The sequence below is a fragment of the Canis lupus genome, chromosome 2, assembly GCF_011100685.1.
Source record: "Canis lupus familiaris isolate Mischka breed German Shepherd chromosome 2, alternate assembly UU_Cfam_GSD_1.0, whole genome shotgun sequence".
Classification (NCBI taxonomy): Eukaryota; Metazoa; Chordata; class Mammalia; order Carnivora; family Canidae; genus Canis; species Canis lupus.
This window is the reverse complement of record NC_049223.1, coordinates 75082002-75108451: the sequence shown is the minus strand read 5'-3', so window position 1 is coordinate 75108451 and position 26450 is coordinate 75082002. Positions and strand designations below refer to the sequence as shown.

Below are 26450 nucleotides of genomic sequence, written 5' to 3'. Positions count from 1 at the left end.
TGTTTGTATATTCTTTTGATTTCTTGGTAGTACTGATTAAACTTTCATCACTTTAGGGGGGACTGTATGGAACTTTGAAATTTTTTGTTGTTTTGTATCAGGTAGGTCATAGTGCCACAGTGATATTCAAGACTAGATCATTTTCTCCAGGAAAGGTACAGTGGACTAAAAGTACTCCTACACCCACTCCCCCACGCTTTGTAAAGAGGAAGGTGAGGCTATAAACCGATGTTCCATTTCTCATGAGAGGAAGTAACTTGTGGAGTGACATTTACAAAAACAAGGGAGAACAGATCCCACAGCTCACCAGAAGAAATGAGAGCAAGGAAAGTTAAGTGAGCAGCACATGCAGACCTAAGCCTGGGCTTAAATTTTGTTAAGTCAAGACAGCAATTGGAGAGAATTGAGTATCTAAAATGAGAGGATTTGAGATGGTCAGTAGTCTTTCCTTTGCAGGAAATAGAAACAGTGGATAATGAGAATCAGTGTTGAATCTTATCGTCTTGAGAGAACACTGTTTCTTCAGCCTGTCCAAGGGAAAGCCTGCCACCTGCAAGCTTTGTCTAGCCTCAAGATTTCTAAAATAGAACTTGAAATCAACCAGAGTACAAATGCAATTCTTGGTGCACTAAGGGTCCTACTCCTCAGCCACAGCCTCTTTATTTCAGTTGGATCATTTCGGAGGTAAAAAATAAAGGCTATGTTTTAAAATTTGGAGTAGGACGAAAAATAAAGTTAGAAATCTTAGAGCAGACTATCCCTTCATTCTGCTAATTAAAGCCTAATCATAGGCAGCCTCTGGGACTGGGCTTCTGAATTTGATGCTTCACTCTGAAGAACTTGTTTGAGAATTTGAAGAAGTGCTCCAGGGTCTCAGGTGATTGGGGGTGCAGGAGGAACTGTTTACTCTTCTAAAGCAGACATAGCAGGGATGTGGGGGTGGGGGTGTGGCAGGCAGTTACGTGATCTGGGCACACTCCTCGCTTTCTGACATCCAGTCCAGGTCTTTGGCTTGCTGCAGTCCTCGGGACTCAAAATATTTCCTGTTTGGAATTCTGGTATCTTAGGCTTTTTGTACCTGTTGAGCACTTAGGACCGAACCGCCTCTCCACCTGGAGAAGTGCTTTGAGTTCCCAAGTTTACCGTTTTCTTTCAGTTCAAAGAAAACTACCGTAGGTTATAGTGGGAGGGAGTCCTGAGCTGGTGAGGTACCAGAATCACTCGTTTCCTGTTCGCAGATGCCCCCAGCCCGTCATCTCCGTTCGCTTCCCCTTCCAGCCTTTCTGTGGACCCTGAGCCCGTTTCCACTGTTAGCAGTGCAGCAAGGAGCAAAATGGGAACAAAATGAAGCCTTTTCTGTTCTTCACAGGAGCCCATTGATACGTGGTGCACCGTCCACATGGTCTTGCTCGAGGGCAGAGACAACCCTGCCTGTCCAGCTGCCCTGATGTGACCTGCGTTGTTTTCCCGGGGTCCTTTTTAGGTCTCCGGTCCTCACACTGTAATTTCCAGGCTGACCTCATGTGAGCCTCGCAGCAGAGCTGTGAAGCAGGCGGGGTGGGGTTTATCAGCGTACTGTAACTCAGGAAGCAGGTGCGGAGACAGCGTTAGAGTCATCCCGAGATTGCTGTTTCCTTACCCGCCCCGAGCGCCAGTTTCCTCCTCCTCAGAGCAGGACGAGGACTGGGCGGCCAGGGCCGACGTCTTCACGCGGGCGGCCGTCCGTCCCGCGCGGGCTCCCTGCGAAGCTAGGCCAGTGTGAGGGGGCGTCCCCCCCGGCGGCGCACGGCTGGTGGCGGCACGCGGCAGCCACCGACGCGCGGCGCGGCTCCCGCAGGCCACCCGAGGGCTTCCGCCGCTCCCAACATGGCAGCTCGCGTCTGGCGGGTCGCCGACGCCCACTTCCGGGTTCCGTACCGCTGGCCAGGCCACTTCCGGCAGCGCGATGGCTGGGTTCCCGGGACTCGAGCGGAAGTTCCGGCGGGGGCGGCCGAGGGGGAAGAGTGTGTGCCTGTGCGGGAGAAAGAGGAGACTCGCCCGAGAGGTCTCGGAAGCCCCAGGGAGTGGAGGTACCCGGTCCGGGGCCCGCCGGCGGAGGGGGCTGCCGGGGGCGGGCGGGCGCTCGGCGGGGGCCGGGCGGGCGGGGAGGGGAGCGCGGCGGCGGGGGTGGGGGTGGGGAGCGCGGTGCGAGGAGGCGCCGGCCCGGCTCGGGGACTCGCGGGCAGAGGGGCGAGGAGGGTCCGGCCGTGGCGGGGGGCGCTGGGGGCGCGAGTGGAAGGGCCCGCGGCGGGGCTGGGGCTCCCGGGGTCCGACGCAGACGGCCCCGGGTGGGCAGGAGCGGGGGCCCGGCCCGGGGTCGGGAGGGGGCGACCTTTGGCCGGAGCGGACGTTTCTCGCGTGGAGAGAGGGGGACTCGGGCTCCGGGTGCGAGTGTGTGACTGTGAGGAGCTCCCCCGCCCCGGGCAGCGCGGAAGGCATCACTTTGAGAGCGGGGACCCCGCGGCGAGAGGTGGAAGTCTCCCGGGGAGGCGGGGGGGGAATCCCCGTGTAGGGAGAGGGCGCCGGGGTCAGAGGGGAGGGATCCACGTGCAGAGGTGCGCTCGGGGTCCGGGAGGGGCGGGGGCGCCTCGGGGCCGGGGGCGCGAGCCCCGGGGGACTCGGGAGGATGCTGAGGATGGGGAGGAGCCAGCCAGCCGCACGTTCTTTTGTGTGTTTGGGAGTCCCGGAGCGTGGTCGGACTGGGGGGCCGGGCCGGACTCCGCGGGCACGAGCAGCAGCAGGTAGCACCGCTCAGTGGGGCGTGGGCCGCCAGTTAGGGGGTGCGCGGTGGGCCGGAGTCCGCGCCTCCTGGGGACATGGGCGCCCCCGGGGGCCCTGGGAATGGCCGAGCCAGAAACTGCTTGTGAAGGCCGGGGAGGCTGGGGAGCCTGCGGAGCCGGAGAAAATGGGGTGGGGGTGGGGGGCAGGGGCTGAAAGCAAATCTTTCTCCCCTTCTTTCCCCAGCAGCGCTGGGAGCTGGGCGGGAGGGAACCCGGGGCTCTCTTAGAGACGTGATGCTTGGAAAGCAGGGAGGAGGCAGTTGGGGGGGATGACCGCAAGGGGTGCCCTGGCTCCCCTCCCCCACGGCCAAGCTCCCCTCTGCCCCCCTGGTCTCCAGCGAGCGCCGGCTGTGTGCGGGGCCAGAATCAGGGACACTAGGGTGCTTCCTCTGCTTCTCAGCCCAGGAATGGAGGCAAACTTCCTACCTGCTCTGGCCCGAGACTTCCTGCCTGCCTTTCCTTTGTGCCCAGGACAGAGTCCAGGGAGCAGGGGGGCGCTGACAGTCTGAGTGGGCCCTGGCTTTGAGGCTCTTCTCCTGGCTGCTCTTGCTCTTGACCACTCCCCTAAATTTGCACAGGCCCCAGCCGTGGAGCCTGCAGTGTATGTGTGGTAACACCATGTCTGTGCCCCTGCTCACCGATGCTGCCACCGTGTCTGGAGCTGAGCGGGAAACGGCCGCGGTAAGGGTCCTCTCCTCCCCAGGCAGCCCCCAGGCCGCCCCCAGGCCAGCCAGGGAGACTGGCTGGAAGGGGTGTGGGGAAAAATGGAGGTGGTACGGTTGACAAGGGAGGAATCTGAAGCCAGGCGGCAACGGGTTAATAGCCGGTTTGGCCGCTCCCACGGTCCTTCCCTCCGCACCCCCAGCCCCAGGTCCTTGGCGGCACTGAGGGGTGGCCCAAAGTTGGAGGAGGACGACTGGGGGGGGGGAATGAGAGCAGCGTGATGACTGCCCTCTTCCCACCTCCCCATGTCTGACCCTTTTTCAGGTTATTTTTTTACATGGACTTGGAGACACAGGGTGAGTGAGCTGGGGAGGGAGGGGTGTTCCTGGGGGAGGTGGGGGAGGGCCCAGAGGGCAGGATTGGAGGGACCTGCACCCTCCATCTCTCCCTTTGTACACCGGTGCCTTTTTTCCTTCCTACAGGCACAGCTGGGCTGACGCCCTCTCCACCATCCGGCTCCCTCACGTCAAGTACATCTGTCCCCATGCGTGAGTGTCACCCTGGCAAGGGAGGGGCTGAGGATGGGGATCAGCTATGGGGTGGTCTTGTGGTCTCAGGCCTGTCGTCTCCTGTCAGCTACAGCCTGCGGTTGGGCCCAGGGCAGTTGGAGGCACCGTTTTCAGCCTTCCCTCCCAGGAGCTCGCGCCCCCAGCCCGAGGCCCTCCTCGGCCAGGGATCTCCTAGAGCCAGGAGATCCTGTGCCCCTTCCCCAAGTACTCACCGACTGAGCGGGAACCCTGTCACACCCGAGTACCCGGCTCTGCTTCTCTGCTGGTGCCCCAACCACAGCCTCCAGCCCCACGTGGCAGGTTGCCTGGCAACACCTTAAACACAGGCCTTGCCTGCTGGGAGGGGCCCCCAGGGGCTACCCTGCCCCCTCCTGCTCTCCGCTGCTGTGGCTTCCTCATCCCTTCTGTGCCTGATGGCTCTTCTCGCTGCCCTCCCCCAGACCCCGGATCCCTGTGACTCTCAACATGAAGATGGTGATGCCCTCCTGGTAAGCTGGCAGGGGGAAGGATGGGAGCTGAGAACTGCCGGGGGCTGGCCCGGGTCTTCCAGGAGCCAACGCTTGTCCTCTCCCAGGTTTGACCTGATGGGGCTAAGTCCAGATGCCCCAGAGGACGAGGCTGGCATCAAGAAGGCAGCAGAGAACAGTAAGGCCCAGCCCCTCCTCAGCATCCACCCTCCTTCCCCTCCACCGCCCTCCCAACCCCAAGAAAGCGTTGGGCAGTATCGGGCTCCTTCCCCGGACCCCCAGCAGCTTTTCCCCTACTCAGTCATGCCCCCTCCCTCCAGTCAAGGCCTTGATCGAGCATGAGATGAAGAATGGGATCCCTGCCAACCGAATTGTCCTGGGAGGCTTTTCACAGGTGAGGGGAGAGAGAGAGGGTGGGGGAGGTAGGTGAACAACTGTGCCCTCATGACCTCTCATTCTCTGTTCCAGGGTGGGGCCCTGTCCCTCTACACGGCCCTTACCTGTCCCCACCCTCTGGCTGGCATCGTGGCATTGAGCTGTTGGCTGCCTCTGCACCGGGCCTTCCCCCAGGTGAGTGTCTCCATGGCCCCACTCCTGCCCTTGGAGTCTCCTCGTGGTTTGGGGATTGTGCCGAAGCACTGGCTTTGCCCTCCGGGGCCTGTCTGGCCCACAGGCAGCCAATGGCAGCGCCAAGGACCTGGCCATCCTTCAGTGCCATGGGGAGCTGGACCCCATGGTTCCAGTACGGTTTGGGGCCCTGACGGCTGAGAAGCTCCGGTCCGTTGTCACACCTGCCAGGGTCCAGTTCAAGACTTACCCAGGTGTCATGCACAGCTCCTGTCCTCAGGTCAGTGATGAGGGGCCGCTTCCTACTCCCAGCCCTCTCCCTCCTCCCTTCAGCTGGGAGCTTCTCACAGTCCCGCCTCACCCCCAGGAGATGGCAGCGGTGAAGGAGTTTCTTGAGAAGCTGCTGCCTCCTGTCTAACCAGAGTCGCTGGCCTCCAGCGCACTCCCCCAGCTCCTGGGGACCCAGCACGCACGGCACCATCTTGGATCTGAGCCGGTCGAGCCCCTGTCCCCACCATCCCTGACCTGTCCTCTTCCCATAGCCTCTGGGGCAGGCGGGCCAAGGCCTGACCAGGCCTCAGCCCCCTGGCTGTCTGCAGCAGGGGGTGGGCCGCCCTTCTCCCGTGTCCCTGGAGGCGGGGCCCCCCTGGCAGCAGTATTGGAGGGGCTGTAGGCAGCGGGAGAAAGGGGCCCAAGCCGCTGACCCACTCACTCAGGACCTCACTCACTAGCCCCGCTTTGGGCCCCCTCCTGTGACCTCAGGGTTTGGCCCATGGGGCCCTTCCAGGCCCCACCCACCACTCCTCCCCCAAGTGATTCTGCCCAGATAATCGTTTGTCTCTCCTGCCCTCCAGCTGCTTCTCAATCATGAATGTGTCCATGGCCCTGGGCCCTCGTGCTGCTGTGGGCTACCTGTCCCTCGGCAGGGGTGTTGGGGAGGGGGCAGTCCTTCCAGGGGGGCCTTCCCTCAGCCTCTCCAACGTGGGGGTGGGCCCTGCCTCCCCCTCCCCCCCAGCTCCCCACAGGCCTGGAGCCTGCTGGGCTGGACTGAGGCTCAAGGTCTCCCCCAGCTGTCCCGCCCCCCAACGTCCCCACTCTAGGGCCAGGGGGGAGGTGGGGGAGGAGTTGTGTCTCGTCTTCTGTCTCCATGTGGTTTTGGGTGTTTTTCTTGTTGTGTCCTGGATTCCGATAAAATTAAATTGCTTCAGATCTCAGGCTGGATGATTCTATCCAAGGAGTAGAGAGTGACCACGTGCAAGAATTCTGTCCCAATGTTAAAAAACTTTTATTTTAAATACTTTGGGAAGCTCTTTCAGAGCAGTATAAATTAGTGCCTCTCCCAGGGCCCCTGCTCCCCCGTTTGCTTCCGGTGGTCCCGATGCTTCCTGGAGCCTGAAGGGCTCGAGCCCCAACTCCTGCCCAGCACAGTGCTGGGCCTTGTGCCCGGCGGGCTGAGCAGGCCCATCTGGGGCTTGAGGTAGGGAGGCTGAGGCCATGGGTGCCCACCAGAGGCCGGAGAGCAGGCTGTCCTTTGTCTCCTCTCCTATGCGTGGCAGGGGAGGGCCTCAGGCCTGGCCACCAAAGCCCGAAGGGTTCTGCTTCTGCCAGCGCCACAGGTCCTCACCTGTGATGGGCAAGTGTGCAGAGGGGTCACGCTGGGATGCAGGGCTCCCACCAGCTCGGGCAGCCTAGGTTGGACATGCTCAGACCCAGTCAGCCCCCCCAGCCCCTGACTCCCAGGGGTCGGGGTGGGGGCCGGGGATGGGGCAGAGACTCACACATCCTGTCCAGCCCTAAGACGGCTGTCCAGCCCAGCTCCTTGAGGGCCAGGCTGGGGTTGGCATAACAGGCAGCCACGTCGCCTTCCCGCCGTGCCACCACCTTGTATGGGATCTGCCAGAGATGAAGTGGTCTTAGCTGGCCCTGGCCTCAGCCACCTGGCTGCCCACCAGGCTCAGAAACGCAGGTGCAGGCACCCAGCACCAAGGCAGGCAGAGGAGCCCATCAGGGAGGCTCATGGGAGGGGGGCCCAGGGGGGGCAGCTGGCCTACCTCCTGCCCAGAAGCCTTCTTCATGGCCTCGACCATCTGTAGCACTGAGTAGCCCGTGCCGGTGCCCAGGTTGTAGATCTGCCCGGGAGAGGGGGCGGCATTAGAGAGCAGGTTGGACTAACTACCCCCTTGGGACCGCCTCTTCCTCTCCCCCTACCCGACAGCCACACTGCTCCTTCAGCTTCCTCAAGGCCGCGATATGGCCCTTGGCCAGATCCACAACATGGATATAATCCCGGACACCTGCGGAGGAGGTGGTTGGGTGCGGGGGTGCTCAGCAGAGTCTGTCTGACCCCATTTGGCCCCTGGCTCCCACTCTTGGATCCTCATGGTCCTGGGCTCACCTGTGCCATCCTCCGTGTCGTAGTCATTACCAAAGACATTCAGCACCTCCCGTCGCCCAATTGCCACCTGGGATGGAAGTCAGGTCAGCTCTTCCCAGGCCCTTGGCACCAGCTGTTCCGTTCAGTTCTAGGGCCACCCCATCCCCTGACCCTCCCCTTCTCCCTTACCTGGGAAACATAGGGCATGAGGTTGTTGGGGATGCCCTGGGGATCCTCGCCAATGCAGCCCGAGGCATGGGCGCCTATGGGGTTGAAGTACCGCAGCAGCACTGCGTTCCAGGCCTGTGGGACACAGGTCAGGTGACGCGCTGGCTGTGTCCAGGCTGAATGCAGAGCTCTTTACCCCATGCCCCCTCCATGCCTGGTCTGTGTCCACCCAGTGCTCTGATTGGTGGGCAAGTCCCTACCACTTCTGCCTAGGTGGGCAGTGCTCAGGATCCCACCCTCAGGGTCGTGGGAGGCCTTGAGTCCGTGAGTGGAACCCGGGCTGGGGCAGGGTGGGCCCTTACCTTGTCTGCCTGGCACAGGTCCCGGATCATTTCCTCAATGAAGTACTTGGACTTGCCGTAGGGGTTTGTACAGCCACCTGTGGGGTGGGCCTCATCCAGGGGCAGGTACTGTGGGTTCCCGTACACGGTGGCTGAGCTGCTGAATACCAGGTTCTTCACCCCATGGGCCCTCATGATCTGGCCACCGGCGGTGGGCGGGGGGAGCAGTGTCAGGGGCCTCGGCCTCACACGTCCCTTCCCCCACCCCCCCATGTGAGAGGGGCTGCGGTTTGCAGGTGGGGAGATCGAGGCAGAGATGTAGAGACCGGGATCTAAAATGATACAGCGTGGGCCCCCTGCCTGACCCTCCCCTTCGGGCCCTCATCCACCGTGTCTGTCACACCCGCCTGGTGGGGGCCTCCTGGTGTCTGTGCCCTTGCCGCACGTCCCACCTCCAGCAGTTGGATGCTTCCCGTCAGGTTAACTCTGTAATAATCCAGAGGCTTCTGCACGGACTCTCCCACGGCCTTGAGGCCCGCAAAGTGGATGACTGCCGTAAAGCTGTGCTGCAGGGGCAGAGCCAGGGTCAGAGGTTGTTGCTCTACAGGCCTGGCCCTCGGTAGTGCCCCCTTGCCTGCGGGACCCACCTTCTCGAAGAGACGCTGGAGGGCTGCCTGGTCCAAGATGTCCATCTCCTCAAACTCCACAGAGCGGCCCGTCAGCTCCTGAACCCGCTGCAGGCTCTCCGGCATGGAGCCCTTTCCTGGTTGGGCACGAGGAGGCCATCAAAGGAGGACACGGGTCCTGGGCTCCCAGGGGACGAGGCTGACCCACACCCACAGGTGGAGGCGGGACACACGGTTCCTTCCATCCCTGCCTGAAGCCCTGGCCCCCGACCCCCGTGCTCACCACGAATGGCATTGTGGAAGTTGTCGATGACCACGGGCGAATAGCCGGCCTCCAGCAGCTCCAGCACCGTGTGGCTGCCGATGTAGCCAGCCCCGCCTGTCACCAGCACCTTCTCTGCCATGGTACCTGGTCCAGAATATAGTGTCGGAGGTGGCCGAGACGGCCTGCTCAGGGCCTCCGTCTAATGTCGGAGGGAGGCAGTAGCATGTCCTAGTTAATAGGGTGGCTCTGGAATCAGCCCCCATCCGAGTCTGGATACCACCTCTTTCTGGCCTTAGAGCAGTTATCCTCTCTTGGCCTCAGTTTCCATCTCTAGGAGTTGGAGCTTATTGTACAAACATCACGTGGCGGTGAGGATTAAATGAGGGGACCTGAAAAGCCTGTCACGTTACGGGCGGGGAGACCGATGCGCAGGCACCACCGTCAGGCCCAGCGCACCTGGGATTGAGCGAGAGCCCAGGAAGAGGCGCTCTGCTCGCATTCGGGCCTTCGCAGTCCCTCTGCCCTCACTGGTGTGAGCCGCCCAGTGGTGAGGACTTCCTGCTCCGGGCTGCCCCCGACTCCTCTCCCTCAAGAGTCGGCTGGGAGGAAGCAGGAAATACAGCCAACGGCCCCAGGGTGGGGTGCTGTGCCAGGCTGCAGCACCGAGGTCCTGGAGGGGGCCGCACCCTGCAGCGGGGGCCAGGGCCAGCTGGGTCACTGCCCGCTGGGCGCCGAGGATCCCACCCCACCTCAGGCGGCACGCGGCCGGGCGCTGCAGACGTGGCCCTGGTCCCGGCTCCACTGCCAGGTGTGCACCTCCGCCCTGAACAAACTCTGCGGGCTGGGGTGGGGGGGCCGCGGGAGGACTCCGGGCTCCAGACACTGAGGTCTTTCATTCGGCGGGGCTCGGCGGGGCCCGGCCGGCCGCCTGCCTGCCTCCGGCTGCCTCCCTCTCCCTCGGGCGTCCACTCCCGCCCACTGCACCGAGCGCCGCTGCGCGCCAGGCTCCGGAGCGGGCGCTTCTGCATTATCCTCCTGGATTCCTGACGAGGCAGGTGTGCAGCTGGCGCTTTACCCAGAAGGATACTAAGGTCAGAGAGGGGAGGGAATCTGCCTGAGGACACAGCTGATAGCCGGGAACCAGCCCGCCAGCCTCGCACCGAGCAGCTCGCCCGCCCCCCGCCCCCCGCCCCCCGCCGGACTCTGCTCCCGGCGCCGAGGCCGCCCCACCCCCACTCCGCCAGGCGGAAGCCCGCAGAGGGGTCGCGGGGGGACCCCAGGAGGCCGGAAGGCTGGTGAGCCCAGCCTCGCCCCCCACCGGCGGGGTGACCCCTCGGCTGTGGCCGCCCCGGTGTCCCCAGTCTGCAAAATGGAGGGGAGGCGGCGGTGGGCGTCGGGCTGGGATTGGGGCCGTGGCTCTCCGGGTCCGAGCTCGGAGCCCCCGGGTCGGGAATGAATGAACCAGGGCCGCCCCAGCCAGGGCGGCGGGAGCAGGGAGCCGCAGGGCCCGCCCTACTGGGACCCTGCCCAGGACGCAGCCGGGACCCCCGAGGTCCTCCCTCGCTCCCCGCAGCCCACCCGGCCCCTCGCGAGCCCGCCAGGCCTCCCACCCTCCGCCTCCCGAACCTGCTCCGGACCGCGCGCCCCGCGCTGCCTCCAGCGGCGCCGCCTCCCGCGCCCCGGGCCCGGGCCCCTTTAAGAGCCGACGGCCCGCCCGGCCCCGCCCCCTCCCCGCCCCCAAGGAAACGTGTCACCGGGGAGCGCGGGCTACGGGGCGCCGGGAGGACCAAGGGCCGCGGCGTCAGGGCGCCTGCGCGGGCCCCAGGGAGCCGCGGGCCGAGGGCGGGGCGGACCAGCCCGGCTCCGCGCGCACCGCCTCCCCCCGAGCCTTGCGTGTCCGCCGAGCCCGTTCGGAGGCAGGCTCTGGGAGGGCTGGTTTGCGGCCCCCGCGCCCGGCCGGGTTGGCGCGGAGGCCCGGGGGATGGCGCTGCGGCCTGCGCTCGGCTCCGCCCGGGCCGCCGTGCCCGCACCCTGCCCGCCAGACCCGGCCACAAGATGAGGAGCTTCTGTCGGGAGGGAAGGTGGGGCACAGTCGTGGCCTCCTGCGTGAGCAGCCACAGCGCAGCAGAAGCGGCGGACGGACCGACGGCAGCGCCCCCGCCCGCGCCCCCACCTGTCAGGGTGTCCTGGCCACGCCCGAGCCGGCCCGCAGCCGCTGGTGTCCAGGAATGAATGCGGGGCTCGGGCGGGGAAGTGGAGATCGCGTGTACATGCCCCTCCGGAACGCCACGCTGTAGCCCCCCCGTGCACACACACCTGCACAACAGCAGTACCACATGCTTCCGTGTCATCAGACCTTTAATTACATAAGCTGTGTTCAAACATCATGTTCAGAGGGGACATTTTCCAAAGACGCTTGGAAGGGTTGGCAGGTGGTCAGCAGAGCAGCTCAGCCCTCAAGCCCTTCCGCAAAGGCCCTCTGCCAGCCTGGGAACAACTCCTCCAGGCCCCTGTGCTCTCCGGACTCCGCGATAGCCCCAGGGCCACAGCAGGGTCAGGCTGTGTAGCTAGCTGACCGACTTCACCCAGAGATGAGGCCTCAGCACCAGGGAACTTGGTTCCAGGGAGCCCCCAGGCGCTCAGGCTTCTGACTCTGACCAGGGTCTGGCAGGGAGGGCCTGGGGCCAAGCAGCTCCTGTCCCTTACCTCCCACCTCCCCTCTGCAGGTGAGACCTAGGTGCAGACCTGCCAGGCAGGTGCCTGCTCCTGTTCATTTCATTCCCATGTGCCCTTTCCCGAATCATTCATGTGTGCCCCTATTCCCACAGAGTCCCCCAAAGGGATTCACAGTTTACAGGCAGCCTGAGCCACTTTGGAACTGGTTTTTCTGTTCAGGGCTTGGCAGATAAAGGTTCCAGCTTCCAGGAGCTTCTGGAGGTTCACACCCTTTGAGAAACAACGCACTAGGTCATGACATGCCTGCAACGCCCAGGGAAATATCAGACGACAGAAAACCGTGATACTGAGAGTACAGGTCCCTCTTATGCCGGGACTGCCCCTGCCTGCAAGGCCCAGCCTCCTGCCGTCTGGGGTTACCCATGGGACTCTCCTTGTAGAAGATGCCTTAGTCTGTGGATTGGTGTCCGGTGCTGCCACCAGGGAGCGCAGGGGTCTCGACAGTCTTGTTCAGTCCCCATCTCCAGAGCCCTGCACAGGACCTGGCCTGCAGTCGTCGACAAGTGTGTACTGAAGTAGTGAAGACTGCCAGGCAGCATGGATTGGGAGGTGGGGAGGACACACTACCTGAAAGGGCCACCCTGAAAACCCGTCCGTGACAGGAGCTCACAGGTGCGTCCGTTGTCCTACCTAGTCCTCACTACAGGCCCACAAGAGGTGCTGTCAGCATTCCTGTTTCTTAGGCCCACAGAGGTGAAGCCCTTTGTTAAGTCACACAGCCTGTCAATGGCAGGACTAGGGTTTAAACCAAGTTCCACCTGGTCCCAAAGTTCAGAAGCAATACGGCTTCCAACCACCGAGGGCCCTCACCGACTCTGACAGAGCTCTGGGGAGGGCCATCTCCTTCTCCAGCCCTCATTCTACATGGAACAAAGATCCAGAGGGAAGGGACTCAGGTCATGGATGTGGCCCTTTCCCTACACCTTGGTGCCTCTCTGTTACCTGGTAACTGCCCTATCACCAAAAAAAAACCTAAACAAAACCATCAGCTCTGTCCTCTGGCTTCAGGGATGGTTCCAGTCAGTTCGGGGCTGTCGCCACTAGGGGGCAGGCGCGCTTACCGTGTGAATGCCCAAGCCAGACAGCATGTAGACAAGGTCCTCAGTGGCCAAGTTTCCAGATGCCCCCCGTGCATAGGGACAGCCTCCAAGTCCTGCCACGGAAGAGTCCACCACGCTCACTCCCATCTGGAAACACAAGGATGGTGAAATATGGGTGTCATTGTGGGGCTCAGAACCTACAAAGCTGTTCCTCGGCAAAACTCCCAATCAACTCCCTGAAATTCCAACAAGTTCTTTACTTTGGCTAAGGATTCTGTTAATGTTTCTCTTTTTAGTTCAACAGTGTCCATCTTTTTTGTGGACACCGGTTCCTCTGCCAGGGTATCTTCCCTCATTCCTTCCATGCTCAACTCCTCACCCTGAGAGGTCTCCTCAGGCCCTTCCGGATCACAAACTCAAAGGAAGTGCCTCCCACAGCTGAGATTTATTTCAGACCCCTGTTGTTTACTGTGACTCCTTTACCCACTCCACCACCCCCGCCGAGGCTGCTCTCACTTCAGGTCGGGTCTCTAAGCCCAGGGGGCTTATCCTATTTCCCTGGGTCTGCACCAGCCATTCTCCCTATGACTGTTCCTCTTTCTCCTCCCCCATCAGACCTTAACCTGGACAGCTACAATGGAGAAACCAAACCCAAAAAGTTACCGAATCACGTGGCTTAGAGACCTGAGCCTCCAGGAGGTAAGAGAAAGAAGAAGAAAAAAAAAAAAACCCACTAAGAAATAAAAAAGGAAAAACACCAACCAAGAAACAAATATGGCCCAGGATTGCTTTAGCGAACCTAAAGACAACAGGCCAGACTTCAACCAGTGTGACAGCAAGGTCAGACCCAAGACACAGACCCAGCCTGTGGTCAGACACTCAGAACTTTCCTTCTAAGGGGTGGCCAGCCCACAAGAACAAACCTTAAAGGAAACCCAATCTGAAGCCTCAGTTCAATCTTTGGGAACAGCATGAAAGGCTCCCCTGGAGTGACCTCTGCCTGCCTCTCCACTTCCCGTCTCCTTGCGGGGGCTCCCCACGTGCATGTGCACAGTCACCGTACTCACTAGGCGGAGGTGTGCATCCTCCCCCAAGCCCCACCTCAGCCTTATAGCACAGGGCTGTCAGCTTCCTGCTTCCCTTTTCCAACTGCTTAACTTCCTCACACCCTCCAAGCCTCATTCAGGTCTCTTCTGGCAAATGTTCTCCGACCTCCCCTGCTGGGATGCAGGCCTTCCTTGGCCGTGTGCTTCCTCCCTGCATGTGATCTGTCAGAACGCATGGGGATTATCACGAAACTCCCTTGCCTGTCTTCCCTAACACACTCTCATAGGCCAGGGTCACATGTCTGTGTCCACCGTGGCCAGCCCAGGGCCTGGCACACACCTATGCATGAACGCTCGCTGAAAGAACACATGAACCTAGCTGTCCTGCCACTAAGCCCTTTAGGAGAGTGGACTCATGTCCTGAATACCTGCAAGGCCATCAAGGTGTTGGCCAGGGCCTGGCCATAGGTGTCATGGCAGTGGACAGCCAGAGCAGACACAGGAACCTCGTGCATGACCGCAGACAGCATGTCCTTCATAACCCCTGGGGTTCCCACACCAATGGTGTCCCCCAGGGAGATCTCATAGCAGCCCATTGAGTATATCTTCTTGGCGACCTGGGGAGGCAAGCAAGCAAGTACTTGGAGGATATCGGATTCTTCGGACCTCAGACACAGGGGTCCTGGGCCTGTGTAGAACATCGCCCTGTTTGAAACCCCAAATTCCTGTCAGATCATGGGCTCCTTACGACTGAGTGGGAACTATATTCCCCAATCTACTCACTAGAAAGCAGAGACGTGAGGGCACAGAGCTGATCACTGGAGCGGCCCTGCACTGCAGCCCCATGACGTCCTCCTGCCCTCTCCTGCTGCTGTGCCTTGGACCTCGTTCCACTCTTACTGCCCCTACACAGTGTCAGAGCCAAGTCCTGGAATCAGTAAGTTCACCTAAGACCTATGATTTCGTGGGTCTGAGGTGCTAGATATATATTTTTAATAGAAGTACATAACTGTTTCAATTTTAGAAGCTCATCTGCAAATCCCGAAAGTCACTGAATAACCAGTGCAGCATATGCCCCACTTGAGGGGATGCTGCCTCCACAATGAGCTGCCAGAGAAGGTGCAGGGTGTGACAGGGCCAGGGACACAGGTGACACTCAATGGAGGTGTGCCGGGTAGATGGAACAGTGAGTCCCTCAGTGCCCAGGCAGCCGACTGAGGACAGCCAGTGGAGGCAGAGACGGCAGCAAAGGAGCAGGCTCTGGAGCAGCAGATACTAGGGTACCAGCCCAGTGCAGCGGCTCCCTGGCTGTGGGGCATTGGCAAAGGGTTGATCCTTTTGGAGCTTCCACTGCTTCTTCTGAGAGCCGAGAGTTGTGGTGAGCCTCTGTGGGGAGGCAATGAGGACTGAGGACTGGTGGGACAGGAGGGGAGCGCAGTCAGCACCATGTTCTCCTTGCTGCTACCCCGTGTGCAGGAAGAGCAGGTGGGTTTGGAGGTAAAGTGGGGGTTGAGACCTAGAGTCACCATCTGCAAGCCATGTGGCAAATTATTTAATCTGCTACCTTGCTTTAGAAATGGAGTAGCATTAACACCACCAAATTTGCAGGGTGACACTGACAATCAAGCAGTGTAAGCTCTGGGGTTGGTCAAACTCAGTTCCCACGGTGCGCTCTCCAGTGCTGACCTGGTCACAGCTCAGAGGACTCGGAGGCCATGGCCCCTCCGACCACCGCGAGGAACCGCAGGGAGCCGGGGTAAGGAGCCCTTCCTCAGATCACCTCAACTATCACCTGCCATGGACCAGACTGGAAACCAAATCAGAGGCTTTCAGGCTGGGGCAGAGGGGAAGGCTTCAGAGGCATCAGGCCAAGCTGGGAGGCGGGACTCCAGGAGCAGGTGCTGGGCTGCGCTCCCAGAGGCTCTTAGTGAAGGAGCGGGAGAAGGAATGACATCAGTGACCCACCATGAAAGGGTGGCGAGGGGAAGCTCAGGGGCAGGCAAGGTAAACAACCCACAGAAAACCCCCGCCCCAACATACACACACCTCAACTACTTTAGCCGGGGAGATCTTGCCTTCATAGGGGCATCCAAGCACACAGGAGACATACCTGTGGGAGGACAGGGGAGGGATGGTGTCAGTGCCCCTGAGCTCCCCAGCAGGGCTGACGCAGGGTAGCTGTTTGACACAGACACACATCCCTGAAGTAGGGCAGGTCAAATGCCTGGGGGAAAGGCCAAGTCAATACTGCGGAGCCAGAACGAAGGGAATGCCGCATAATGCCAGGAGGGGGCAGTGGAGAGCAAGGGCAGGGCAGGGGGGTCGCTATTAGGCCGCTAGCTCCAGAAGCAGGGGTGGCCTGAGAAGCGAAGCCAGGGAAGGCAAAGTGAGGAGGCACCTGAGCCGAATGGTAGTGAGATAAAGCAGAACATGTGCCACAAGGGCAGCTGGGGCCTCTGCTCACAGGAATGGATCAAGGACAGATGAAACCCAAGAAGGAACAAAAGGGCTGGGTTGGCCTGGGGCCAAGGATCAGCTGCTCCAGTGGGCTGCCCAAGGATTCACACACTCATTTATTCAACTGATATTTACTGAGTTGCCCACTATGTGCCAGGCACCGGGTCACGCAGTGAACAAGAGGGACAAGGTCCCTATCCTCACGGAGGTGATTTCCAGTTAGGGAGAGAGCCGATAAGAGCAACCAAAGGGAAGGGTGCGATGATCTCAGAGTAATGCGCAATGAAGGGAAGAATAGGGGGATGTGGCAGGAGCAACTAGGGGAGGTTGACAGGAGCCGGGGTGACCCAGGAAGGCCTCAGAGGCCGTGATGTGGGAGCTGAGGAGGGGAACAGGTGGTGGGAGAGTCCCTGGAAGAGCATTCCAGGCAGAGAGAGAACAGTGCAGAGGCCCTGGGTGTGCTCAAGCCACAGAACGAAGGGCAGAGGCACAGAGAGCCAGAGGCAGAGCAGCACAGCCTGTGGCTGGACCACTGGGCACGGGCCTGATCACCGCAACTTGCAAGCTGTGGGAAGGAGTCTGGATGTCTGGGTCCTGGTGGGCTTCTGTTCCTACCTGCTCTGCTGGAGCTAAGGCCCCACTGAAGCCTCTCAGAGTCTACAAACTGCTCTGCCTGTGAGAGGCATCACACATGTAATTTCAGGCTCAAAGATCTCAGGGTGTTTTCTCAAACTTCTTTCTGCCCCTTGTACTCCAATCATTGCTGAACAAGGACAAGGGAGATGATGAGGAATAAGCACAGGCTTGGGAGTCAGGATCATGAGAGACCCCTGCTTCCCCACGCACCCACCTAGCCATCCACCCTCACTTCCTGAGTGTCCCGGCCCTGTGATGTGGGAAGGAGCCCACCAGGAACACTGGTATGTGGGCTCTGCCCTCGTGGGGTGCATGGTCTAGAAGGGGCAGGAGGCAGGGGAGAAGCCAACATGCAGTCCAGGGGGCCAGGAGAGCCTGACAAGAGGCACCACACCAGAGAGAGAGAAAGCTCCCTGGAGAAGCTGACCTCCCCGTGGGGATCTGAAGGATGAGCAGGAGTTAGTGCAAATAGGATATAGGAGCAAGACAGTGCTGAGTCTATGGAAAGCACGTGCAAAGGCCCAGAGGTGAGAGAGTGGGAGCATGTGACACAAGGAACAAAGTTCCAGTCAAGCTGGAATGCAGTGTGCTGAGGAGTTGGGGCTGGAAAGTGAGGAACAGTGAATGAGGAGGCTGCAGAGAAAGGCAGGGTCTTATAAACAGGTTGAAAAGCCCGAAGTTGGGGGGTCATTGACAAGTTTTTAACCAGGGAGTGAGATGATCAGATGTGCACTTCTGAAAGAGCACTCTGGCTGCAGTGTGGACAGTGGGTCAGCCTTCCTAAGCCAGCTGTCATCTGGAAGCAAGGACAGCCCTCCCTGCTGGGAGACTGTGAGGTCACAGTTAAATAACAAGCTGGATAACGCCTGGCACTCCTGCCATTAAAGATGTGACGTTGGAGACCTAGAGGCCAAGGGGGCTCTTTAGACATGCGTGAAGAGGAGGTGGTGGAGCTGGGATTCATCTGGCCTCCACAAACCCCAGTTAGTGTCCAGTCCTGCTGGATTCCTCTGGTGAACTGACCCCAAAACCAAATTTGGAGAAAGCACCTGCCAGGATTTGACCACAGCTGCTTGAGGAAAGATGTGGAGTGTGGGCAGCGTGCGGCCCGGATGAGGAGTTTGCAGGGGGAGGGTGGCTGGAGTCAGAGCCTGGCCCCCTTCCAGAATGGTACTGAGGGAAAGGCAGTCTTGACTCACCCACGCACAGGGATACCGGCGGCCTGAGCTGCCCTGAAGATGTCGTCGGACCTCTGTAAACACTCATCAATGGAGCAATTGGTGTTTTTCTTGGTGAACTGCTCCGAGGCAGCTGCAAAGATGGTCACCTCCTTCGCTCCAGCAGCAACCTGCCAACAGCACGGTGAATTCCTTTCAGCCTTCCTCTCTTTGAGGAACACCAGCGTGGCAAAGCCCTTTTCTTACAGCAAATTTTATAATACACAAGTACTGTGGGCTCAACTATGTCCTCCTCAAAAAAGATCTGTAGGAGTCCCAATCCCCAGCACCTCAGAATGTGGCCTTATCTGGAAATAGGGTGGGTGTAGAAATTGTTAGTTAAAATGAGGTCACAGCGGTCCTGACTCCAATATGAGGGGCGTCCTTCTAAGACGGAGGCCACGTGAAGACACATGCAGAGGGGAAGGCCAGTGAAGATGGAGGCGGGAATGGGAATGAGGTATACAAGCCAAGGAACGCCAAGAACTGCCAATCTTTACTGAAGCTATGGGAGCCATGGAACAGATTGGTCCTCCTGGCCCTCAGAAGGAACCCAGCCCTACCAACACGTTTTAGACTTCTTGCCTCCAGTGTTGTGAAATAATACGTTTCTGTTGTTTTAAGCCACCTAGCTTTTTCTTATGGAAATTAACACAGTGAATTATATCTCCATTAAAGAAACAGCATCACCCTTGGCCTTCCCCCAAAGACCAGCACTGCTGCCATCATCACCCTGGACATCACTCTTAAGAACAGCTTTCTGCCTAAATTCAGAATCAGAATCCCTAATGATGTTCTTGTCCAACCCTCTAAGAAAGAAGGCAGATACTAGCAACCCCTGTGGGGAGTGTGAGCACCTTCTTTAAAGAGGAATGGATAATAAAAATAAAAAAAAAAAAAAAAAAGAGGAATGGATAATAACAACAGGAGCTAATGCTTTTTTTTTTTTTTTATGGAGCTAATACTTATTAAGTGCTTCCCTTCTCCCAGGCTCTTGGCAAGTAACGCAGGTGCATCGTATCCTCTGAAATCCTCCCAGCACTAGGTACTATGATCAGCTCTAACTTACAGGCAGAGTCTGAGGCTCAGGGAGGTTAAGTAGCTGGTTAAGATCGGAGAGCTGAGGGTGTGAGGACCAGGACTGCCTTAGGTCTGACAGTGCTCATCATTACTTCAGACAAACAGCCCAGGACAGGGACTAGGGCCCATCGACAAGACAGGGACCAATGCCATCAATCTCATTTCAGGGACCTCTGCCATCAAGTTTCTTACCGCTGCCTGGAAGCCTTTGATATTTGGGGTCAGGACTGGGTAGTTGATGCCAGGAAATTTCTGGATGCCCTTCAAGACTTCAGCACAGTCAGCCATCTGGGAGCCAAAGGAGACATGGCCACGTCACTGCCAAGGCAGGCAGAGAGCTCAGGTAGAGAAAACATTTTTTTGTTTTGTCTTGTTTTTATGAGAGAGAGAGCTCGCAAACACGCGCGTGCACAGACAGGGTGAGGGGCAGAGGGAGAAACAGACTGCCTGCTGAGCAGGGACCCGGATGTGGGGCTCCGGGATCATGACCTGAGCTGAAGGCAGATGCTTTCTGCCTGAGCCACCCAGGCGCCCTGAGAAAACATTTTTATCACAAAATCTGTTGTCCAGAACCATTGGAGAATGAGTCCTCTTGCAGAGGTGTGTCTCCCCCGTGCTTTTTTTTTTTTTTTTTAAGATTTTATTTTATTCATTCTTCAGAGACACAGAGAGAGAGGCAGAGACACAGGCAGAAGGAGAAGCAGCCTCCATGCAGGGAGCCCGACGTGGGACCTGATCCTGGGCCTCCAGGATCACGCCCTGGGCCGAAGGCGGAGCCAAACCGCTGAGCCACTGGGGTTGCCCTCCCCCGTGCTTTTACTATCTATTTGACCGCTGATGGGCCAGAAGGCTCTCTGGTGCCAGTAAGTCCCTCAATTTCTCTCTTTGGCTAATCCTGCCAGCTTCACATAAGCAGTAACAACACTGGCAGCCACTTCCTGAGAATGACTCTGTGTTACTTAACACTCAGCTGAAACAGGATCTTTCTTCCCACATGATTGTTTCTATGAAAGAGCTGTTGTCTGTCTTTCCCTTTTACAAACCAGACACCACATCTCTAGACAGGGCTAGAGATTCCAGACTTCCAGATCCAGAAGAGGCCCGAGAGGTAACCCTCAGTCCGGAGAGGGAAAGACCTCAAGGTCCCCAAGTGAGCCGGGGGCAAAGCCAAGACAGGAGCCATGCCTCCTGCCTTCCAGGTGATGTTCTTCTGCTGTACCATGCTACTAGAAGTCACCTGAGACCAAGCCAGAGATCTGGAGACCTCTGTTCCCAACCTCTCCTTACTTCCAGAGCAAGTGCAAAACCTCACCTCTTTCATCTGAGAAATGCTTATTACTGAGGGCTGGGGCTCACCTGGGGAACCCACTTGGGGGACACAAAGCTGGTGGCTTCTATAACAGGGAGTCCTGCTTCTGAAAGCATGTCTATCAGCTTGATTTTTGTAGAAGTAGATACAATATTCTGTAATGGAGAGAGAAATGCCAGAAAAGACAGGTTAGCAACGATGGGAATAAAATGGTCTTAGATACAGTGCCTGGTAGTTCAAAGCTCTGCTACAGCATGCACTTCACTATCTCGGCTTCCAAACATGAACACAAATTCACACATAATCCTTGCCAGATAGCATTTTGCAGTGGAGGCAGCTTCTCGTCTGAAAAGGAGTTAATATTTACATGGAAACAATATTTTTCTATCATAAAAGTTTTTTCTTAACTGTTAATTTATGACCCCATCATAAACAAATTGAGAGCAATGTGCCATGGCCTGAAAGGGCAGAGAGGACTAACCCCCTGTCTGGGTCTTATGAGATGAGGCCCCCAAAGTATCACACTGTCCCCCTTACTGTCTCCTAACTGGCACAGGACTTTGTCCTCACATGATTGACCTATTGCTTCTTTCTATCCCTCCCCTACCATGCCTAGCTGCTCGCCAGATTCTATGGATCCCTCTTTCCAAATCTATCATTCTCCCCTATCTACTACGGCATGGTCTCACTCTAGTAATTCATCCCACACAGGAATCTTTCTAAAACAGTCTCAATTGTTTCACTCTCCTCAAAAGCCTTCCATGGCTCCCTAGTGCTTACAGTATCAGGTAAAAAAAAATTCCAAGAACTCCAAGTCCTTCTCACCAGGCCCTTCCATCCCAACCCTCTCAATCTTTCTCCCATTCCTTTACCTTAATCCATCCCAAAAGTAATTTCTGAGAATTTTCCATGTTTCATGGATTGTGCTAGGTGCTAGGGATACAGCAGTAAGCAGAACAGACATGATTCTGCTCTCACAGAACTTACAGTTTATTGTTATCAATAAGCTCTAGTATAGCTAGACTTTCCAAAAAATAAAATAAAAAGCTTCTCTTGATCATACATGATTGAAAAAAAAATCATGTACAATTATTTCAGAAAATGTGCCCCAAACAAAAGAAAATCCTTAAAATCTCCCAGAATAACACTAGTAATGCTGTGATAATGTGACATTCTAGATCTGTGTAGTCCAGTACATTAGACACTAGCCATGTGGTTATTTAAATTTGCATTAACTTAAATAACATAAAAACAAAGTTTCAGTTCCCCGACCACACTAGCCATATTTTAAGTGCTCAATAGCCACTTGTCCAGAACAGCTCACATCTAAAATGTTTCCATCTTCACAGCAAGTGCTACTGAACAGCACTGTTCTAGATCCTTTTCTAGACAGATGTTCCCACAGATATATAAAGTCTCTTTACATAAAAAATAAAATTAATGAAAATGTATCTTATTTTATAATCTGCTTCAGTCACTTAACATAGTCTTCTATTAGTAACAGCTTCCTAATCCATTTTATGAAATCATTAAAGTATCTGGACTAAAATAAATAAATAAATAAAGTATCTGGACTTTCTCCACACTGAGCACTGAGGTGGTTTCCAACTGTTTCATTATGAGGCTGTGAGGAACATCTCTAAGGCTAAGTCTTTGCAGGTGGCCTTCATGATGTTCTTTGGATGAGTCCCCTTACATGGAACTAGAATTACCAGTTGAGAGGCATGCCCTCACACTCCCCTTACTCTCCTGCAGCCTTTACCATCTGCACTGTTCCATGAAGCCTTGAGATGGACCCAGGGACACCATACTTTTTGCTCTGCCATTTTAGATTGCTTTACTATCATGCGCCTGCCTGGCCTCCCTGACTTTGCTCTGTATTGGGTGGGGTGATCATATCTTGCATAACTCCGTCCATCCCTGCTGTGCCCTCCACAGGCAACTCTTGCTGCTCAAAAAACCTCTTTTGGTTGATTTCTATCTTTACCTTTTCATTCTGTAGTCCATCTCGGGCACCAACTTCCACAATTTTCACTTGCTTTGGAAAAGTACCCAGAGAAAAGGTGCTGACCTGCGGTTTAAAAGAGGAAACAAGAGGTAACAGTAGGAGATTGTCACAATTCTCCAAGGCGACAAATCTAAAAGAACGGATCCACCTTCACTGAGACAAGAAGCAGTATTTCTCACTGTAAACACTATGTACTCTCACATTTGGTTTGTTTTAGAAGGAAGAAAAAAAAGAACCAAAGTATTTCACTGAGGAATGGGCAAGAGAATCATGCTCCCAGTACCGGCCCATTTCCAACTGCCTGTCTGCTAGCTGAACATTTCAGTTGTTTCTTTCACAAACCTGTTTGTACCTCCTAAACTTAGAAGTCCCCAAATAGAACTGTTCAAATTCTAAAGCCCTGTCTGGCTTCATGCTTTCTCAGTAAAAAGCAACACATGCATTCTAATGCTTAAGCCAGAAACCAGATTCATCACCTTACCCGACTCACTATGGGCTATAAGGTTCTTATCACTTGGTTCCTGATCTCAGTGAACTCATGACTTGTTTCTACTGTCCCACATCCCCCAGTGAGCTCCTTACTTGTCCTCACTTGAGCCTCCCTGAGTGGGGTCCCTATACTGCAGCCCTAAAGGCCTTCCTCCCTCTCAGGGGTCACTGCTCCCTCTGCCCAGAATCCTCTTCACCTGGCTCTTCCACATCTGACTCCTTCTCACTTTTCAGCCAGACAGGCTTCCTCTGACTGCCCTTTGTAAAGCTGCCAATCCCCTGACCCTCAATATTTTCTATTTCAAAACTCTAATTCCTGGGACGCCTGGGTGGCTCAGTTGGTTAAGCGTGTCTCTCTCTCTCTCTTTTTTAAGATTTTATTTATTTATTCATGAGAGACACAGAGAGGCAGAGAAGCAGGCTCCATGCAGGGAGCCCAATGTGGGACTCGATCCCAGGACTCCAGGATCACGCCCTGGGCCGAAGGCAGGTGCTCAACCGCTGAGCCACCCAGGTGTCCCAGCATCTGACTCTTGATTTCGGCTCAGGTCGTGATCTCAGGGTGGTGAGTCTGAGCCCCACACTGCACTCCACGCTGGGCATGGAGCATGCTTGAGATTCTCTCTCCCTCTCCCTCTGTCCCTACCCTTAAAGAAAACCTCTAAGTCCTTCACAGCACTAACAATAATGAGAATAAGCTCTATGAGACTTTGTCTTGACCTCTGTTCCATCCTTTGTGTGTGACCTTGTGCTTGGCACAAACCAGGCACTCACTCATTAAAGTCACCGAAACAATAAATGCGGGAAGGGCATAGCTGCCCTGAGGGGAGGGCATTTCCCAGGTATGGGGAGGAGTAGTTAGCCTTGGACTCTGTGGGGTTTGGGGATGGAGGAGGACTTGTTCTGTTACAGTCATAGGCTGGGTGATGATGAGGAGTGGGTCTGAGGAGAGAGGACACCAAAAATTGAACACAGTAAAAAAGGCTTTGAGTCTCCTCCATTTAAAGTCTGCCTCAGGGATGCCTGGGTGGCTCAGCGGTTGAGCACCTGCCTTAGGCTCAGAGCATGATCCCGGAGTTCTGGGATTAAGTCCCACATCGGCCTCCCTGCATGGAGCCTGCTTCTCCCTCTGCCTGTGTCTCTGCCTCTCTCTCTCTCTGTGTGACTATCATAAATAAATAAAAATTTAAAAAAAAATCCATATCATCCTCTCAATAACCTTATTAGGTAGGAACAATTACAATCTCCATTTTACTGTGAAAAACATGAAGCCCAGAGATTAAGCAACCTTCCCAAGGTCACATATGGTTAGCTGGTCACAATCATTATCTGAACCTGGCATTGTAGATCTACAGCCCTGGTTTTTAACCTGTAAACCACCTTCCTGTCCCATTCTTCTCTGGTCTTGGTTAAACACCTAGTTTATTCCCTCTGTACAGCTCAGCTCTGTGGTTAGATGATCTCCTCTAACCACAAAAGTCCTAGGCCAGGCCTCCTGAGTTACAGCGTACCTCTACCAACAGCTAATACCAACTGAAGTCCAGTGCAAACTTCAGGATCAGTACCTTGTTTAGTCCCTACATGGCAGGGGCTATCATTATCTCAACTTCATATAGGAAGAAATAGCCTCAGAAAGATGATGAAAATCACACAGCTAGCAAGTGAAGAAGTCTGACCTTGAACCATCTGTTTCTGATACCAAGCCTATGCTCGTAAACCCACAGAGGGCCTAGGACCACCACCTCATTAAACCCAGAATTTTTTCAAAGCACATAATCATCACCATCTCATGTAATTTTTTTGGTTTTTCAAGTTGGAAATACCATCTTTATTTTACACCTTAACAACTGGCAGGTGGCCTAGTAGCCATTAAAGTGGTTTTCTGAAGGGCCCACGGCTACGACAGTGTCAGTTCCCCCACCACACGTTTGTAACTCCTACTTTTCTCTCTCCTTCTACACTTAAAGCAAAAATAACGCCAATGATTTATCACTTACTGTGAGCTAAACCAATGTCAGATGCTTTACCTACGTTTCCCTTCCTTTCCAGAGAACCCTGGGGCAATGTTTACCTGTGTCATACATGAGAAAACGGAGGTTCAGAGAGCAAGTAATCGTCATTCAACCTAGAAAGTGGCAGCACCACTGGAAGACCCACAGCTTCAGCTGTAGCCCAAACAATTTCTTCAACCCTGAGGAACCAGCTCTGCTACACTTCCCCTGACTCCCTGAGCAGGGGCGGGGGTAAACACCGGGCCCCACGCCCGAAGGACCATTCCAGGGGAGTCGCACACGGCCAGACGCGGCCCCAGTCCTCCCTGGCGCTGGCGCTGCCGTAGCTCTCCCAGTGTCCCCCAGGCACAACACCGGCTGGAAACGCAGGCGGAGGCGGAGGGGGGGGCGGGGACCTTGCTTTTTTCCACTCGGAACGGGAAGATTATTCGTGATTTTCACTACAAAGGAGCTTGGAGAGTTCGGAAGCTCAGAGCGAGAAGGCGCCAGGGTGGCCGGGAAGAGCCTTGGACGGAATGGGGACACCTGGGATGGCGCCCCAGGTCTCTACGACCCGGGCAAGTCGTTCCCCATCTCTAGGCCTCAGTCTCCCCGGGCCCCTCAAGGGATCTGCGCGGGACAAAGGATCCAAGACTCCAAGGCCCTCCCGACTGTGGCGTGAGGAGCTGTCCGGCTTGGCCTCTCAGAGAGCAGCCGCCACGGGCCGGGGCCCCGACCCCGACCGTCACGGTGCCCGCAGGGCCGCCCCTCGGCGGGCCGGGGCACTTACAGCCCGGAGAGACGCCAAGCCCACCAGTCTCCGCGGCACCACCTTCCTCATGGCCGCCATCTTGGCCCAGCTTCCCCCGCGCGCCTCCGCTGAGCCCCACGTGACCGGTGACCGCCGACCGCCGACCGCCGAGGGGGCGTGTCCTCGCCCTTAGGGCGGGGCTTCTGGGGCGGTGTGATGACGTCAACGCGGGCTCTGTTTTCCAGCTTCCGGGTTTTGATTCTTTCTGGCAAGTTCTTCCTTCCCCCTCACGTTTTTCCTGAGTGCTTCCTACTTGCCATGGCAAAGTGAGGCTAGGGACTGTGAAGATAAAGATAATCGAAGGATTTAGAGTCTGCGCGTTGTGGGAAGACAGATACTGATAGTCACACAAATAGTTGTATAATTAGTACCTTTTGCAATAGTAAGATGAAATTTGCCCTGCACTGTTCTGAGTTCTTCGCAAATGTTGACTCTTCCATCACCATCTCCAGGATTCAAATGCAGGCAGTGGACGGGAGGGAGAGAGAGAGAGAGAGCGCACAAGTGAGCGAGAAGCATCCTTGATTTCATACTTTGAGAATAAGTAAGATTTATCCAGGTGAAGAGGGCACGAGAAAAGCTTTCCAGAGAGTAAAGCAAATGCAAAGACCCCGAGGCAAAGAAATGGAAGGCTTAGAGCAGTGTTTTACAAAATCCATGTTGTTCTCCATCAATTGGTCGTAGCAATCAAGTGGGTGCCAACTTTCTAAGAAAAATAAAAACTATTGGAGTGTATTGCATAAGTAGTAAAGCTAAGAATTGCTTTGCAAA

General features: G+C 56.4%; 3 protein-coding genes and 1 long non-coding RNA gene across 13 annotated transcripts; 2 read left to right on the top strand and 2 right to left on the bottom strand.

The window, feature by feature from the left end:
* Window positions 1-1911: 1911 nt before the first annotated feature.
* Window positions 1912-6299, top strand: LYPLA2 (lysophospholipase 2). The gene is made up of 10 exons (XM_038531626.1): window positions 1912-2069; window positions 3398-3500; window positions 3807-3838; window positions 3965-4030; window positions 4492-4539; window positions 4626-4696; window positions 4839-4912; window positions 4987-5088; window positions 5192-5365; window positions 5453-6299. Exons 2-10 carry the CDS (start codon window positions 3423-3425, stop codon window positions 5501-5503), a joined length of 696 nt encoding a protein of 231 aa, XP_038387554.1. The 5' UTR covers window positions 1912-2069; window positions 3398-3422; the 3' UTR covers window positions 5504-6299.
* A 47-nt stretch (window positions 6300-6346) lies between these two features.
* Window positions 6347-11240, bottom strand: GALE (UDP-galactose-4-epimerase). Of its 2 annotated transcripts, none has more exons than XM_038531621.1 (11): window positions 11033-11240; window positions 8878-9003; window positions 8616-8731; window positions 8421-8534; window positions 7990-8166; window positions 7649-7762; window positions 7481-7547; window positions 7294-7379; window positions 7137-7214; window positions 6864-6978; window positions 6347-6709 (listed from the first exon to the last, which is right to left on the bottom strand). In XM_038531621.1, exons 1-11 carry the CDS (start codon window positions 11208-11210, stop codon window positions 6651-6653), a joined length of 1230 nt encoding a protein of 409 aa, XP_038387549.1. In that variant the 5' UTR covers window positions 11211-11240; the 3' UTR covers window positions 6347-6650. The 2 variants fall into 2 exon arrangements, with proteins under 2 accessions (XP_038387549.1, XP_038387550.1); XM_038531622.1 differs by lacking the exon at window positions 11033-11240 and adding an exon at window positions 10486-10547 and having other exon boundaries at window positions 6384-6709.
* On the top strand, window positions 9385-26450 carry LOC106558271. Of its 7 annotated transcripts, XR_005356017.1 has the most exons (7): window positions 11634-12491; window positions 13251-13334; window positions 14468-14618; window positions 15290-15437; window positions 19239-19414; window positions 19732-19934; window positions 24927-26450. It is a non-coding gene; the product is annotated as an uncharacterized LOC106558271 (long non-coding RNA). The 7 variants fall into 7 exon arrangements; XR_005356020.1 differs by lacking the exons at window positions 11634-12491; window positions 19732-19934 and adding an exon at window positions 9385-9667; XR_005356019.1 differs by lacking the exons at window positions 11634-12491; window positions 19732-19934 and adding an exon at window positions 9385-9914.
* HMGCL (3-hydroxy-3-methylglutaryl-CoA lyase) lies at window positions 11207-25821 on the bottom strand. Of its 3 annotated transcripts, XM_038531625.1 has the most exons (10): window positions 25659-25700; window positions 24875-24948; window positions 22368-22451; window positions 20428-20535; window positions 19264-19359; window positions 17974-18122; window positions 15728-15791; window positions 14110-14298; window positions 12657-12782; window positions 11268-11805 (listed from the first exon to the last, which is right to left on the bottom strand). In XM_038531625.1, the coding sequence occupies exons 4-10, from the start codon at window positions 20494-20496 to the stop codon at window positions 11704-11706; spliced, it is 795 nt and encodes a 264-aa protein (XP_038387553.1). In that variant the 5' UTR covers window positions 20497-20535; window positions 22368-22451; window positions 24875-24948; window positions 25659-25700; the 3' UTR covers window positions 11268-11703. The 3 variants fall into 3 exon arrangements, with proteins under 3 accessions (XP_038387551.1, XP_038387553.1, XP_038387552.1); XM_038531623.1 differs by lacking the exon at window positions 24875-24948 and having other exon boundaries at window positions 11207-11805; window positions 25659-25821; XM_038531624.1 differs by lacking the exons at window positions 24875-24948; window positions 25659-25700 and adding an exon at window positions 24949-25614.

What these genes read in the sequence shown, in the direction of transcription:
- LYPLA2 (XM_038531626.1), top strand. Translation starts at nt 3,423, where the DNA reads ATGTGTGGTAACACCATGTCTGTGCCCCTGCTCACCGATGCTGCCACC. An exon ending in CATGGACTTGGAGACACAGG is followed by an intron (nt 3,839 to 3,964) that starts GTGAGTGAGCTG and finishes TCCTTCCTACAG; the next exon opens with GCACAGCTGGGCTGACGCCC. An exon ending in AAGTACATCTGTCCCCATGC is followed by an intron (nt 4,031 to 4,491) that starts GTGAGTGTCACC and finishes GCCCTCCCCCAG; the next exon opens with ACCCCGGATCCCTGTGACTC.
- GALE (XM_038531621.1), bottom strand. Translation starts at nt 11,210, where the DNA reads ATGACACGGAAGCATGTGGTACTGCTGTTGTGCAGGTGTGTGTGCACG. An exon ending in CTTCCACAATGCCATTCGTG is followed by an intron (nt 8,732 to 8,877) that starts GTGAGCACGGGG and finishes GTGCCCAACCAG; the next exon opens with GAAAGGGCTCCATGCCGGAG. An exon ending in TCCAGCGTCTCTTCGAGAAG is followed by an intron (nt 8,535 to 8,615) that starts GTGGGTCCCGCA and finishes CTGCCCCTGCAG; the next exon opens with CACAGCTTTACGGCAGTCAT.
- HMGCL (XM_038531623.1), bottom strand. Translation starts at nt 25,718, where the DNA reads ATGGCGGCCATGAGGAAGGTGGTGCCGCGGAGACTGGTGGGCTTGGCG. An exon ending in TCAAAGGCTTCCAGGCAGCG is followed by an intron (nt 18,123 to 19,263) that starts GTAAGAAACTTG and finishes TGCTGTTGGCAG; the next exon opens with GTTGCTGCTGGAGCGAAGGA. An exon ending in GCCGGTATCCCTGTGCGTGG is followed by an intron (nt 15,792 to 17,973) that starts GTGAGTCAAGAC and finishes GTCCTCCCACAG; the next exon opens with GTATGTCTCCTGTGTGCTTG.